The sequence below is a fragment of the Taudactylus pleione genome, unplaced genomic scaffold (genome assembly GCF_031769625.1).
Source record: "Taudactylus pleione unplaced genomic scaffold, aTauple2 ptg000518l, whole genome shotgun sequence".
Classification (NCBI taxonomy): domain Eukaryota; kingdom Metazoa; phylum Chordata; class Amphibia; order Anura; family Myobatrachidae; genus Taudactylus; species Taudactylus pleione.
Genome location: NW_028284920.1, coordinates 11,324,983 through 11,336,885, shown reverse-complemented (window position 1 = coordinate 11,336,885; position 11,903 = coordinate 11,324,983). Strand labels below are relative to the sequence as shown.

At 38.6% G+C, this 11,903-nt stretch overlaps 1 protein-coding gene across 1 annotated transcript; it reads left to right on the top strand.

The window, feature by feature from the left end:
* The first annotated feature begins 3,457 nt into the window (after positions 1–3,457).
* Positions 3,458–5,148, top strand: LOC148501491 (olfactory receptor 5AR1-like). The gene is made up of 2 exons (XM_088450428.1): positions 3,458–4,354; positions 5,119–5,148. The coding sequence occupies exons 1-2, from the start codon at positions 3,458–3,460 to the stop codon at positions 5,146–5,148; spliced, it is 927 nt and encodes a 308-aa protein (XP_088306554.1).
* The last annotated feature ends 6,755 nt before the right edge of the window (positions 5,149–11,903 follow it).

Genomic DNA, 11,903 nt, shown 5'->3' with positions numbered 1-11,903 from the left:
TATTTATATTTTGGTGCATCTTTTATACAATTGCTCTTTTCTATTAAAATTTTATATGTAATTTTAATCATTATATCCTTATTTGAGTATTTGTGTACAATTACTGTATCCATCATAGCGCTACTATTTTTCTTTGTATTTGGTTTGTATTTATAATGATTTGACTACACCTTCCCTAGTAGCTGCTTGGATCAACAGAACATTTCAGTGCCTGTAAATAACCCTTTTGGTATCTACAAACTACAGCAGTTATATGGCTTAATAAAATGACTAATAATAACTTGATAACGAGAAGGAAACTTTGTTTTTTTTCTACTTGAATTAATTAGATGGGAGGTTTGAGGATAGACTGTGGAACGAGTAAAAGATGTTCTTTTGAAATGTCTGTAATTATATAATTTCAAACATGTAACGGAATAATTCTATGTACAGTTCAATTAGTCTCAATATTTGGAGTGCATCAAAATTAGTACAATCAAAGCAATTTTATGGAGTTTTATGATCATTAAATGTATTTAATTATATAGTGTCAAATACAAGTAGCGATATATATTCCCTAAATAATCCCAATATTATATGTTTCATGTCAGATGGCTCTTAATCAAACATTAGATGTTTAACCTAGGTGAGGTTTTCTATACACTACTGTTGTGTAAAAATTAATTAAAAACATGCAATGCAGATAAAAATATGAATGATAATATTAAAGGTTGATCCAGCTGCTGCCCCCGAAGCTTCTAACAGTATAATTAGGAAATAGGATCTAGTGTGAGCAGTAAGTTTGAAAAAAATAGAAATGCAGAATAAGGTATCAACAAAAATTAAACATATTATCTAGCAATGTATACCTGTTATGTTATATGGTAGTTTATATGAATTATATATAATACAGATGTGTAATTAGAGATTTTTAACCTAATTATAAAAAATGGCTAGAGGTCCTATAGAGCTGACAAATTATAAAACACCACTACAAATTCTGCAAATACGAAGACTATAAAACAGTATTTTTAATGCTTTTCTGGATTGAGTGTACAGTACATCTTTATTGATCATTTGACATGAATATACATTATTTTATTTTGTACTGCAAATATTATTTCAACCAATGGAACTATTGATTGTTACATATTACTTAAAAATAAGATTCCTTAATCTCACATACAGTATTTATATGTATTTAATGTGTTTACTTATTTTATTTAAAATAGATTTTAATACATTTTGATTTATACTGCATGTACTGTATAAGTAATATATAGAAATTGTTCAACAATTTTGTAACTGAATGTTATATTTTCCTCCAGGCCAATTTTAGCATTTTGGTGATTTATTTGCTCCACGGAGAATATATTTTTTATCCTGCATTATTGTCTGCTCCCGCCTTTTGCCTTTTTATTTTATGCCTCTTTTGTGGTCTGTAGTATGTTTTATGTTTGTTCTATTTTTTGCCTATTAAGTGTTAGGAGTTATAGCTTATTTCCTAATATTAAATGTTCTGCATTTTGCCTTTGCTTATTCTGTATTTTTCTTGTTTCACCACTGAGTTTTAAGTACTGTGCTCTGTTTTCCCACTGTATGCTGCTTTGGAATTTTGTGGCAGCATACAAATTAAATAATAATAAACATACACATAAACATACATTATCCCAAAATGAAATAAAATAATTTTACCAAACATATTAATGCCAAACACAGTATATATATAGACATCACTTTATATAGTGTGGGATCACCATTTTAAAATTTGAGCAACATTTGCACACTTTCTTCACTTAGGATAATTGATGTGGTTTTATCATGAAGTGCAGTAATGGGAAAATCAATTTCTATTTTTAATTTATTATTTAAAAAAAATAGTTTTTGGTCATAAAGCCAAATTGTTTGCAACTGTGAACTTACCTCTTCATTTTTAAAATATTGTTTTTTATTTTCTACAGCTGATCATAAACACGTCATTACACTTACCCCCACCACCACTTACCTGGATCTTCTCCTTGCTCTGTCTTAAGGCAGCAGGCTCCTCACACTGTTCTTCAGTGTGCGTGATGTAATGACGTTACGTGTGCAGTGCAGATAGGAAAAAAAACAACTTTATTTAGCCAGGTGATACCGGTCCCTCTATGCCTGCTCCCTGATGATTAGTCCAGCGGCGCCGGCATGGAGCAAGGTCACAATCACCGGACCGGACATCAGCTAAAGATGGCTTGGGGGAGCTCGGCCAATGGTTCTCACCCCCTGTGCACTCACTTAATCCGGACCTGGCCTACCCTCTGAAGCCCACGCCACAGAATGCTTCTGACTCCTCATGGGTTTCCCGCTTTTTGTCTCTGACCATCTTGGCGCCCCCTCAGATCCGGCACCTGGGTCATATGCCCCCCTAGCCCTCCTCACCCGTTGCCTGTCCAAGATGCTCTAAGAAGCTGCTGACCTCTTATTCATCTTCTCACTTAGGGCCTGATTCAGAGCTAAATGCTATGTGGATATGTATGCAGTTGGCCGATGCATTTATTACAGCGTATGCGTCTAATTCACATGGCACTTTCATCCCGGTGCCTCTGCGATGTTGCTCACAAAGAAGATTAGATGCAGAGTGTTTGACAAATATGGGCCATTTTGTGGGTGGTAATAGGTGCTAACAGAGAGATTGTTACAAAAATGTGGGCGGGTCACAACCGTTTTATGGGAGTGTAGTCTTTGTACACAGATTAACTGGTGCCAATAACTCAGTTCCATCGTCAATTCTGAGTAGCCACATAGTTACTCTGAAGGCCGATGATCGACTGATTTGCGACCGATGCTGCAACATTTTATGCAGATGATTGGATTTGCAAAGCCACAGGTAGGAGTCTTAATTCATTGCCCAGCGGCTGCTACATTTACATATTTTCACATAGCAGCTGCGTAAAAAATGTTGTAGTAGTGACGGGATTCTATACTTTGCACAGCTTAGAGCAGTGAATGATTTTGTCTGTTGAAACTGGAAAGCGCTACAAATCCGTCCAGCCATAAAAGCATACAGTTTCAAGGGCCCCAAACTTAAGAAGTCTAACAGTCCAAACCATTTCTAAAACAACCAATAGTTCTATTAATTACTTTTGCGGCACATAAAATGATCATTGGGCAAAATAAATGTTAAAGTATAACACAGAAAGAGAATATTTCCAGTATTGCTTTAGTTAAATTAAACACTGGAGTTTCAGGATGCTCTCATTTAGTTAGGCCTAAAGAAATCTCTGGGCAACCTGGGAAGATAAATGTTTTAAAAGCTGAAACCGCAAAAGTACATTGATTCCCATATCGACCGATTTCAGCATTGCACTGTATCTGTCCTTCATTACAATCCCACATTGTATATTATAAAGTTATTTTATGATTTTTACTGAGTAATAAAGAATGTAATAATAATAATAATAGTAATATGAAAATATTAATCTTATTTTTTCATTATACAGAAATGTTATTAGAAGAAACATTTAATACAACATATTTCTCATTTGAAGGATTGACTGATGACCCAAAACTCCAATACTTTATGTTGGTAATATTGTTTATTTCCTACCTTGTTGTGGTCGGTGGAAATGCCACCATTATTGCTGTGATTTGGGTGACTCCCCACATGCACACTCCTATGTACATTTTCTTAATTAACCTCTCCGTCATTGACATTGCTTCTACCTCAAGTATTCTACTTAAACTATTATATATTCTCGTCACCAAGTATAATACAATCTCATTCTGGGAATGTATAACTCAGCTGTACTTATTTGTGTTATTCATTTGCACTGAAGTTTTTCTGCTTACAGCTATGGCATATGACCGCTATGTTGCAATATGTCACCCCCTTCATTATAATAGTAAAATGAGTATAAGACACTGTACTGACCTATCAGTTACAGCGTGGACTGCTGGGTTTTTAAGCCCTATTGGACACACTGTCCTTATATCTAAGATGTCCTTTTGTGCTTCTCATCGAATCAGCCACATCTTCTGTGATATTACGCCTTTGCTAAAGATCTCTTGCAGTGATATATCTGAAGTAGAAATGCTAAACTACATTGAAGGAGCACTACTGGCATTTACCTCATTTATTTTCACTGTAGTCTCATATGTTTTCATAATTTCTGCAATCCTAAAAATAAAGTCTTCTAAGGGTCAAGATAAAGCATTTTCTACCTGCTCTTCTCACCTGACCTGCATTATTCTATTCTATGGGACAATAACATCTTTGCACATGCAACCCACATCCAACTACTCTTCCAAACTGGACAAGTGGTTTGCTCTTATGTATACTGTTTTGGTGCCAATGTTAAATCCTTTCATTTACAGTCTAAAGAACAAAGAAGTTAAAGATGTTTTGTTAAAATGTAAGAAGAAATTTGTGTAAAAAACATATGATCAATGTTGAAAAAACTCTTTTTAGACATTTTTGCAAATTTAAGAACAGTCCAGCACAGGACTCATCTCGCCTGGTGATTATGCTTCAGCCTGTGGCGTTGTCCGTGCTCATCCTGAATTAATTTGCCACTTACTTATGTGCTTGAAACATGTAGTATGTACTTGCAAACCTTTGAAAAACATTTCAATGAGATTGTGAAAGCAGCACCTATGGATGCAGCACTAAAGAGGGCATGTGCTCCTCCATCTAAGAGGTGGGTAATAAAATTGACCTACTTCCATCTGTGCAGTAAACCTATGCTTCACTCTATGACTTTCTAGCATCTTAAATTAACCCCTCTAACTCTCTCCCTTTCACATGGTTAATGCAATTCACTGCACATCACATGTTGTAATATAGCACACACCTATGGGCACAAATCCCCTGTAATGCAGCACCCACCAGCTAATGAAGCACACAGGCCCAGTAATGGAGCTCTCATCTTCTGTTTTCTGTATTTCTGGGATAAGTATACTGTACATTTAAAACACAGGATCCCAGCAAATTCCCCTGACATGTTATCTTTACTCTTGAAATTTCTACTTTAAATTGTACAAACCACATTTCCATAATTAACTAAAGGCGCTATTAGTACAGGATCTGTGATTATTTTCAGCTGAGGATGTGCGATATTATGCTAAAGGAACAGCCACCAGGAATTGTACTGAGATGCCCAGCAGAGCATTCGCAAGGTATCCACAACTGAGTAAACGTACGTAGTATCGGTTGCTGATCATGCAAGTATCAACTTCTTGGGCAAAATTTACTAAGCGGCAGGTTCTAAACACAAGCGGTTTGACGGCGGGTTCTATTCTGTTCTAAACCCTGGGGGTTTGGTGGCGGTTTTGCAGCAGTTTCTAAATGACAGCCCTGTTCTATTCTATTCTAAAATGTGTTTTGATGGTGGTTTGGCGGCAGTTTTGCTATCTGAAGATTTGCTAAGGCCAAAACCACTGCAAAAGCACTGCAAAACTGCCGTCAAAACACATTTTAGAATTGAATAGAACTGGGCTGTCATTTAGAAACTGCTGCAAAACTGCTACCAAACTATCGGGGTTTACAACAGAATAGAACCCACCATCAAACCGCCACCAAACCACCGGGGTTTAGAACCCGCTGCTTAGTAAATTTTACCCCTTGAGTAAGTCTATAGTCACTCAGAATGGCCACCATAACTGAGTTGCCGGAGCCCTGTTTTCAATGTACTGGACTGAATATGCTGGATGTGAAATGGTCATGTCTACATTTTTAACTGACACTGCTTGTTGCCTCCCCTAAACCCTCCCTACTTGTCAATCACACTGCGAATAAGAATTTCAGCGTACGACTACAGTAATGTAAGCATCGAGACATAGAAACATAGAGTTTGATGACAGATAAGAACCACTTGGCCCATCTAGTCTGCCCTTTTTACCTTTTGGTAACCTCAACCCTATTTGATCTATAGTTCTTTGTAAGGATACTCTTATGCCTATCCCAAGCATGTTTAAATTGCTCTACTGTCTTACCCACTGCCACCTCTGACAAGAGGCTATTCCACATATCCACTACGCTTTCTGTGAAGTAATTTTTCCTAAAATTTCCTGTGAACCTACCTCCCTCCAGTTTCAGTGCATGTCCTCGTGTTATAGTACATATACATTGACGCATGCGCAGTGGCAAAAAAATCACTCGATTTGTGAAAACATCGGCATTGTATTCAACTCTGAATTAGGCCTTCACTACAGTCTTCATGATTCTATTAAACCACCACAAGTTTTCATTCTTCAATTACTTTTTAAAAACTCCAGATTTTGTGACCATGGGGAATGGACAGGCTGATACTTCCCCTGTAACACTTTAAGAACCTTGTCTTGCTTATCCCCACTTTCAAAAAGGAGACAAATAGAAGTGATGTCCACCAGACAGTCTCTGGGTCTGATTCAGAGCCGGACGCTATTTGCGCTCGCTCATCCAGAAAAAGGGGCTGGCTATTTAAATTGACCGTTCGCTCTTTGCGGTCTGTTGACGCCTCTATGTCTGAACGAGCAAACAAAACATGCGAATGTTTTTTTGTATATAACGCCCCCTGGCCGCTCGCATCATACGTCATGTCTGCTATTTATTAGATTAATCGAGTACATCGAAAGGCGTATGAAATGCTCGCTATTCTTGTGGTTGCATTTTCCTACCGCAATCATGCGAGCAGTTTTGGTTAAAAGACACCCAACTGACGTAGTCGATGACGCTGCTTTGTTAATTATGCACACCCTTAAAATGCCCGTTTGACCATTTGGCATGCCTGCGTTCAGATCTCCAGTCCCCGTTTTCAAGCACCTTCCCCTGTTACCACCCACAAACGCCTCACTTTGTCACTCAAATTACCAGGCATTTGCTATTTTGCGAGCACACGATTTCTGACCTCACTGACTGGTTCGCGCATGCGTACTAAAACCCATACGAATGCGCAGATGTGCGAAAATCGCTCGGAACGAACGAGCTGCCGCTTACGAGCGGATCAGAATGAGACCCTCTGTTTGAAGTAAACAGTACTGTGAATTCTCTCTACGTGATTACCTTCCCAGCACTGGACATACAGAAAACTACCTGAGGCCATCTAGTAATTACTTTCAGACCATCAACTGTTATTCCACATCTATAAAAAACAAGATTTATACAATTTCTAACATTATTGAATCAGATCTAGCATGTACTGCATTACATAGGCCTGGTATTCAAAACAAAGTCCACATCTTGGAACCTGCTTTCCACAATTACTCTGATAATAATCTCAAGACAGAACAGGGAGGTGGATTGGCCATCTGCTTTAAAAATCCTTTAAAAATGTGTTAGTGGCATGCTCTGCACTGCTTCTGTTACAGCAGCCATCAAGCACTAGAATTTAGAACGGCTGTTGCCAGAGGCATTACCTCTAACCTTTGCCTTCTGCACATGCATGGCTCCCCACCGTATATTTCCTCCTGTCCTTCCTCAGTGAATGGATGTGCCCCTGTTTTCTCCTAACTAATGGAGGATTTACAGTATATACAGACCCCTACATCCACTATATCACCACTGCTTGACATATTAGAGATACTGCTGCCACTAATGCACTATAACCTCCATAGAGAATGAGAGTACATATTAGGTGCACCACTACACCCAGTAACCCTACAAATGCTCCTTGCTGCAATTGGACAATATAGTTAGCCTGTATCTGCTATTAACCCTGTGATTACCTATTTCCTTTTCTACCTGGTTAATAAACCTTCACCTGGTTAAGTCATCTGCCATGTGAACTAAACTCCATTTGCACACCACTGCCATATACCACCATAGTGTCTGCCAATAGGTTATGTGTCCAGGCCGATAATGCATCCAGCCCTCCAGTGTGCCCATACACCAAAACTTTATTTATACAGATGAAAAAGTACAGTGCAGAGGTTAGTATGAGCTTTGCATAGTTAGTGGGTTCAGAAAATGATGCCAAATGGAAGTTTGCCATGGAGATGCAGTTAGAGTGGGATAAGCTCTGGAAAGTTACCAGTGACCCAAGTGATAATCCAAAACCAGATGATGTGGATAGAGCCACAGGGGCAATAGGCTTAGCTGTTGAACAGCATGTACACTCCATAATTTATGAGAAGACAACTGCATGTGTTATATGGGTGACTTTACAGATGTCTTACAAAGACATAGGTCTAACAAGAAGAATCAACCTAAGACACACTTCATATGGCACAAAGCTCAATGCATGCAAGAATATGAATGAAAATATAGATAAAAAGATGTCTATCTCTTAGCAATTGACTTCAGTAGGCATCCAAGTAGATGATGATGAGGTTGCAATAGCAATGCTGCAAACCCTTACACCATAGTATGATACCTGTAGAGACTAATGCTGAGAATTCCATTCTGCTGTCAAAGAGTGCAAAACCTAAAAGTTAAAGTACAAATGTTTCAAGTGTCACAAGTGTCACAAGTTTCAGAGACTGAAACCTTATACTTAAGTGAACAGCCACAGAGCAAGAGCTCTATAAGGAGCAACAAATGAAAACCTCTTAAAAGGTGCAGTGAGGAATTTGCAAATTTTATCAGCTGTGAAAATCAAACCCTCCAAGAAGCAAAATCAAGCAGAGTCTGGCAAGAGTGGAAATATGCCATAGATTCAAAAGATGATTATGAATATCCTGCAAGTGATATATAAGAGAACCAAATAGCCAATGTCAAGCAGTTACTAAATGACAGTTTCAAACTCCAAGACCTTGGGCTTACGCACTATAGGTCTGAGGATCATACAAAACCGGAGTATTATGACTTTTACCATTGATCAACAAAACTACATTGAAGTGATGCTTAACTAGTTTGGAATGACAGATGCAAAAGCAATAAGCCCATAAATAGACAAAAGCATGAAAACTTCAAAAGGTATATGTATAACAATAGTTGCAGAAATTCAACAGATGAAAAAAATTCTTACCAAAGTGCTGTGGGAACTTTGATGTATGTAAGCATTGGCATATGACCAAGTGTAGCTTTAGATACCTTAGGGCAGTGGTTCTCAAAGTTAGTACTCAGGACCCCACACAGTTCACATTTTCCAGGTCACCCAGCAGGTGCACAGGTGTATTCATTACTTACTGACACATTTGAAAGGTTCCACAGGTGGAGCTAATTATTTATCTTGTGATTCTGTGAGGAGACCTGGAAAACATGCACCGTTTGGGGTCCTGAGGACCGAGTTTGAGAACCTGTGCCTTTGGAGAACAAGTTCCTTAAAACTAAAGTACAAGAAAACACACTTTAGAGCTATGAACATTCTGCAATGATGATTGGAGAGCTGATGAAGATGACAGATGATCCTACACTGGATAGCTGTTTGCACTGTCAGATGCAGCCGTCAGCCAGGCAAGTAAAAAACAACCTTCAGTTGCCTTGTTTACTACCAAAGGAGGAATATATGACTCCTACAGAAACAGTCAAAGAAGAACTATGGCTGAAATATACTATGTGTGAGATAGCTATTTTGTAGCTTAGATGAGCCATCAACATTGCATCTAACAATAGAGGCAGGGGCAGAACTATGGGACACAATGGAGGTGCCTGTCAGCAGGCTCCCGCTCTGAAGGGGCACCTGCTTCATTGTCCACAACATATTCACCTCACTTAGGGCTGTACCCGGACTGTACCGTCACGGTGGCCCAATACATGGCACCCCTTCCCGGCACCACACACTAGTGGAGAGCTCCATGTCAGACCATCAGTTGCAGCCTTCTTCTATCTATAGCCTGTCTACCTATAAATTGCTACATTACAGTGTCAGTGGCTGTGATGGGGGGGACACCAAATTATAACTTGCGTCCGGGCATCAGGGACGAACTTACGCCACTGACTAGACAATATACTTATTTTCCAATACTAAAGTCCAAGGTAGATCCAATCATATTGCTATCAGACACCATTTCATTAGAGATCTGGTAGATAGTGCCTTGGTTAGAGTGTTTTTATCTGACCAGGGAGGAAATTGTCACTGACGTCACATGTATTAAATGTTTTCTTGCAGAAATGTGGACTGGAATACATTTGACATCTTTGTGTATTTTGTCATGTTAGGTTTGCATAATGCTCTTATGTTTTTAGCAGCAGGTGAGACTTCCTAATGTGACATGCTCATGTTGAAATTCAGGTAACCAGAGACATCCTTGAGTGAGAGGGAGCTGTTAGAGGCAAGCCCTATGCTGCCTCCATTACAGTAGCCACTGGGCACTAGGACCCGAAGTGGCCTGTTGCAGGAGATGCAACCATGGACCTGTGTCTTCTGCACATATGCAGTTCCCCGCTACATCTGTCCTCCAATGTGTTCTTTGCGTACTCCCCTGTAACAGAGGATATATAGTATATACAGGCCCCTATAGTATACCTTCTATTCCACCAATGCTTGGCATACTAGAGATCCTGCTGCCACCACTGCCCTTTAATCTGCATATACAGTGAGCATACATACTAGGTGCATCACAAATTCCAGCAACCCTACAAATGCTCCTGGCTGCAACTGGACAATCCAGATAACCTGTACTTGCTATTAGTCCTGTATTTCCCTGTTCCTGTTTCTACCTAGTTAATAAACCTTGACCTGTTTAAGTCATCTACTATGTGGACTAACCTTCATTTGCACACCACTGTCACCTACCACTGCAGTGTCTGCTAAAAAACTTTTGGTTCACCTAGAGGAATTACACAGAGACTAAGCATACAGTTACACTCAGGGGCAATAAGGAAATGGAAGAAGAGATATAGGGGTAAAAAGGAAAGGAATGCTGCTGAAGATAGAGGAGAAATGAGCAAATGAGAAATATTGGGACAGGGGCATAACAGCGTGGGCAAACCGAATACTCCAGGCAGGTGTCATGCTCAGAATTTTATTTTTTTCAATGGTATTAAGTAATACAATAGTGCAGTAAGTTCCAAACAGCTATTAGTTTCTGATGATACATTTGTGGTCTGATTACCTTTAGAATGGAATTTGGGTACTTTAATAGTGATCTGGGCATTATCAAAGATTTGCCTATATTTTTAGACATTCAGAATTTAGATATTCAAAATGTAGACACCATAATGTCGACATGTACATTATTTAGATGACCAAAATGTTGACATTTACTATACTGTATGTCAATAATCAATATGTACGTCAGAATGTCGACCGGTACACAATGTATACTGTACATGGACATAATTTAGATGTTCAATAAAAGGACAGTTTGGTTGTTGACATTTTGCATGCATCTATATTTTGGGTATCAATGTTTATGTTTGCATGTAGATATTCTGACCGTGTCAACATTTATTAATTCAATGTCGACATTTTGGCTGTGCTTACATTCTAACTGTCGACATTATGACCCTGTCAAAGTTTTGGTTGTTGACGTTTTGGCCATGTCGACACAGTGTCAGTTGACATTTTGGTGTCGACATTTTGATCGTCTACGTTTTGACTGTCTACATTTTGACTACATCCCTTATCACAAACCAGCTCCAAGATAGATGCCATTATCCAAGTTACTAATATACCTCAAAATTAAGAAATAGATACCGTAGTGTAATGCTGTAAACATGAACCAATTATTTTTTAAAAAAATATAAAATGCCCATGAATGAATAAAACATTAAGAAAGCTTATCTGAGATCTTTGGGGTGAAACAACCAGGTCGAAGAACCTCTTGCCCGAAAATGTCTCGCACCGGCAAGTCAGTTCACATAAAGCATCCTGCAGAACAGTGTCTACAGGAGCAGATATCCCAAAATGTTATGCCCAATGTGACTTCCTAAGGGGTTACAGGTAAGAGGTCCCACTGCCCATATTTATACTCTGCACCAAATAAAACAATTAACTTCTAGTTTTAACACAATTCTGATTACATCTATCTAATATAGTGACATGTGTAAATCACACTTCAGCCATGGTCAATGTTTATTCATTCATACA